The sequence below is a fragment of the Juglans regia genome, chromosome 11 (genome assembly GCF_001411555.2).
Source record: "Juglans regia cultivar Chandler chromosome 11, Walnut 2.0, whole genome shotgun sequence".
NCBI lineage: Eukaryota > Viridiplantae > Streptophyta > Magnoliopsida > Fagales > Juglandaceae > Juglans > Juglans regia.
Window position 1 is genome coordinate 9,237,874 of NC_049911.1, and position 4,434 is coordinate 9,242,307.

General features: G+C 36.1%; 1 protein-coding gene across 1 annotated transcript; it reads left to right on the forward strand.

Annotated features, from left to right (window-relative positions):
* The first annotated feature begins 679 nt into the window (after positions 1–679).
* LOC108997672 (protein WUSCHEL-like) lies at positions 680–2,552 on the forward strand. The gene is made up of 3 exons (XM_018974029.2): positions 680–1,185; positions 1,331–1,425; positions 1,959–2,552. Exons 1-3 carry the CDS (start codon positions 804–806, stop codon positions 2,331–2,333), a joined length of 852 nt encoding a protein of 283 aa, XP_018829574.1. The 5' UTR covers positions 680–803; the 3' UTR covers positions 2,334–2,552.
* Positions 2,553–4,434: the final 1,882 nt, after the last annotated feature.

Consider the following 4,434-nt stretch of genomic DNA (forward strand, 5'->3'; position numbering starts at 1 on the left):
GACCAAAAATCAGCAAACCTACATGCAATGCCTCGTAGCCATGCATGCATATACAGCTTCTGGGATCTGTGTGTGGGACTTCATGCAAGTCCTTAATTTACAGGTTTGCCCATGCATGTCATCCACAGGTAAGTATAAACGTATCTTGTAGCCTGGTCAAAAAGAGGAGGGCCATGATATCTTGATCAGTAAAAGTAGAACACTCAAGAGTCTTAAGGACACTCTACTTCAGTTCATTTACAATAATATTGCCACTCATTCATTCATTCCTTCAGAAGCCTGATCTCTTCTTTCTTTCTTTATATTCACAAGTACATCATTTCATGCTTAATATTATAGATTTCACATCTCTCTCTCTAGCTGATCTCTCAATCCACACCCAGACAAAATGCTTAATAATTTCATCCATGGCCATATATCATATATATCATATTTATATATATATATATATATATATATATATATATATGTATATATATGTATGTATGTATGTATGTATGCATGCATGCCTGCCTTTTCATCCAAGCAATTCCACTGATACCCTGCTTTCTAAGCCCTATTTTGTTCCTTCCCTTTTTTATGAATCCTTCTCTGTCAACTTCAGTCCTTCTCTCCCAGATATTACTCTGATTTCCTATCTCCATCCCTCCATGTGCCCCCCTAGCTAGCTCTCCCTGCTATTATAACCCACACCCTTCTCCACCATTTCACGCACTCTTACTCTCAGTCCTTCTCTCTCTCTCTCTCTCTCTGCGTGTATTTTTGTTTGCCTCCCTTTGTTTGGTTCTTCTTTTCATTCTGTCATGGAACCTCAACAACAACAAAACCAACAACGACCACAAAACGAGGATGGCGGCAGTGGGAAAGGGGGATTTCTATGCAGGCAAAGCAGTACACGCTGGACTCCTACAACTGACCAGATAAGAATTCTGAAGGACCTTTACTACAACAATGGAGTCAGGTCCCCAAGTGCTGACCAGATTCAGAGGATTTCTGCTAGGCTGAGACAGTACGGAAAGATTGAAGGCAAGAATGTCTTTTATTGGTTTCAGAACCACAAAGCTCGTGAAAGGCAGAAGAAAAGGTTCAATAATGATGTTCCCCTGCAAAGAGGGGTTGGTAATGGAGGTTGGAAACGGGAAGAATCCCACACCAAGTACTCCACCATGGCTAGCATAACCCCTGGTGAACCATATGATCTCCCTTAATTTTATCTTTTTAATCTCTCTCTCAACATATCCTTTGTGAGTCACGTTGACAAGGAATATATTTTCTTGTTGATTTCGCGATGTTTGTGATCTTTTGTATTTTGGGTGTCTGTGGTTTGCAGGGTTTCCTGCTTCATCTTCTTCATCTGGGACGATTTCTGTGGGGCAGATGGGGAACTATGGATATGGATCTGTGACAATGGAGAAGAGCTTTATGGTAAGTGATGGTGACTAATGTTTGAAACTTTGGCGCTTTGTATGTAGAAAAGAGTCAATATTTTGAAATTGGTTTACAAAATAATTAATGTTCTTTCTTGTCTAAACCATCTATTGAAACCAATATGAAACTTGAACCCATGTTATCATAGTGCAAGTTGAATCTATTATGGACAATATATAGCATTTATGTTTTGTAGCTGGTATAACAAGTGCAACGAGATACAAAGTAGACAATTCGACTGTTCAACCCCTCCAAAATGTACTGAAAAGGAACAAACCCTGAGGTATAATTTCCTCTTAAAATAACCAAACATCAACAGAAAACTTCAAGAATAAAAATACATTTAAAACAAACTATATATAGATCAGATCAGGGATCAAGAATCACGAAACTGGCTAGGTAATGGAAACAAAAATGTGAACGTCGACGGTATTATACAAGGAAGAAGTAGTTAGCTCGAAGTCTTGATCATGTGAAAGTAGCTTGTCTTCCTAAGTTTCTCTCTCTCTCTCTCTCTCTCTCTCAAATAGGACTGCTCTATATCGACTCGAGGTAGCGGTGGTGTTGGTGGATCTATCGGCCACAACTTTGGATGGGTAGGAATTGATCCCTACTTTTCATCCTACACTCTCTTTGATCCGAGAAGATCAATGGAAGAAAATTCAGGAGGAGAAGAGGAAGAAGAAGAAGAAGAAGAAGAAGCTGCTTCAGAGATAGAAACCCTCCCACTGTTCCCCATGCACGGTGATGACATCAATGGCTTCTGCAATGTTAGTACTACTACTTCTTCATCCAACGGGTTCTACAGTACCACCTTATATCGTTCTGGCCGCGGCGACAGTGGCAAGAGCGGTTCTTGCACTTCCCTCGAGCTCAGCCTCAACTCCTACTCTCGCAGATCATGATCGTCACCCTAGCTAACATCAAGCCCAGCTTTATAATGAGCAGCTGGTATATATATATTTGGGTTATCAATATAATATTCTATATGCTAATTAATATATAATAAGGGTACGTATAAGTTTATCGATCGATCAACATGGCCTAGATTGAGTATTTAGGTTTTTTGTCCCCAGCTTAAAATACGTACATGTGAATTATTAATGGGTTATTAGTTTAACTTATTATTTAATCAGTCTTTGTAAAGAAGATTCCATGAAAATCTTGATCTAAAACAGATCGGGAGATATAATTATCTACTAATTTATACATTTTGGGAACTACAGCTAGCTAGCTAGCTATCTAGCTAGAAGATTCCGCGTCCTTCTTACGTACGGTTAATTTGGAGCTTAAAACCAAACATGCAAGCATCTGCATCATGATCAATATCAGATTTATCAGATAGTGCAACGTCGACTTTGCTAATTAAGGGGTAAAATTAGATGGATTTCTGCCAAATTAACTTTATATTAATTATCAGATGATCATCACCTTGAAGCTAAGTAGAAAAAAATTATAATAAAAATTATATTTTCAAGTATATATGAATATTATTTTTATATAAAAATGGAGAAACTTATATATTCGAAAAAAATAGTATTTTTGCTTTTTATGGTCTCTTGTAATAATCGATTATCGAATTGTAATATATATACATAACTCGAGGTTAGGGTACGTATATACGTAGTGGCTCCTAAGCCACAGTGCAAAAGTTTTCCGGGCATCACATAAATATTAATGGCGCAAACTAACAGTACTACTGTTAAAAGATTTCGCCCATCATGATATCGATCATGTGTACATGCACCAGTTTCCGGGTATTATATATATATATATATAAAATATAAAAATTCTCTAATCATAACAAAAAATTATATAAAAATAATCTCATAAATTAACATGATTTGATGTGATTCGTAATTAGAATATAAAGTTATTTTTATTATAAACGAATTAGATGAAAATATGTCAATTTATAAAATTATTTTTATATAATTTATTTATGAATGTAATAGTAATACTGTGTACAGTATACTGGCATAAAGAAAACCTTAATTATGAGAAGGAAATGTTAGGCCGGTAAGTACTACGGATATGCATGATGAAAGAAAGTTCAGATCATAATGCAGTGTGCAAAGGTCATTGGTTTAATGCTTTGTTGTTCGAAGTTTGAACAACTTTGCAAAGTTATTCAGTTTATCCAGATGATCAATTAGATGGGGTGGGACCTGTTTTGGTGTCCGATCGATCGAGTTGCATTTTGGCCAAAAGAAGTACATGCACGATCACTTCTTTCACCAATGTTAGCAATATATATATTTGACGTTTTGTTTTTTTCTTGTTGATCAAGTGATATCATTATAAGAAAATTATTTATTTATAATCAGTTATTTTTTATAAAAATAATTATATTTTATCAAATAAAATCTATTTTTATCGTAAATAGTTATTTTTATCTAATTAATTCATCTAAAATATTTATTTTTCTTATAGTAGACTTGTCATTACGTGGAGTAACGGGAGTACTAGAGACATGAGTACATTTGGACAGTAAAGATATCGATCGACTGTTTGTGATGACATATGCGCGTGAACATGATTCAGTATCCTGAATTAATTAACTCACATTTCTGTTCATTCTTTCGTGTCTTTTAGCTCCCATAGCTTTATGAACAGCTTCGATTTTGCAAAAAGGGTCCCCATCAACAAGATTTTGGGTGGATGCATTCCATTAGGACATGCAATCGAAAGACAAGCTTGCATACTTTTTAAGGCTGGCTGGGAATGGCTCTAATGTCCTTTAGGACAATGAGGATATTGACTTTAGAAAAGTATACACAAAATGCTTCTATTCCTTTAATCGTTGGCGGATATTATGGAGATTTAGCTGTGGATCCGAGAGAATCTTTGAACCTTTCCGAGACTTGAAGTACGCAATTCCCTTTAAGAGTAATATGAGGGGATTCTTGCTTTGCTTTTGATTTGCTTTGCATGCTAGCTCGATCCCCGCCACTAGAAACGTACGGTACTAGTACTGCATTTTCATCATGTACGCAATGCCAACCC

What these genes read in the sequence shown, in the direction of transcription:
- LOC108997672 (XM_018974029.2), top strand. Translation starts at nt 804, where the DNA reads ATGGAACCTCAACAACAACAAAACCAACAACGACCACAAAACGAGGAT. An exon ending in CATGGCTAGCATAACCCCTG is followed by an intron (nt 1,186 to 1,330) that starts GTGAACCATATG and finishes TGTGGTTTGCAG; the next exon opens with GGTTTCCTGCTTCATCTTCT. An exon ending in CAATGGAGAAGAGCTTTATG is followed by an intron (nt 1,426 to 1,958) that starts GTAAGTGATGGT and finishes TCTCTCAAATAG; the next exon opens with GACTGCTCTATATCGACTCG.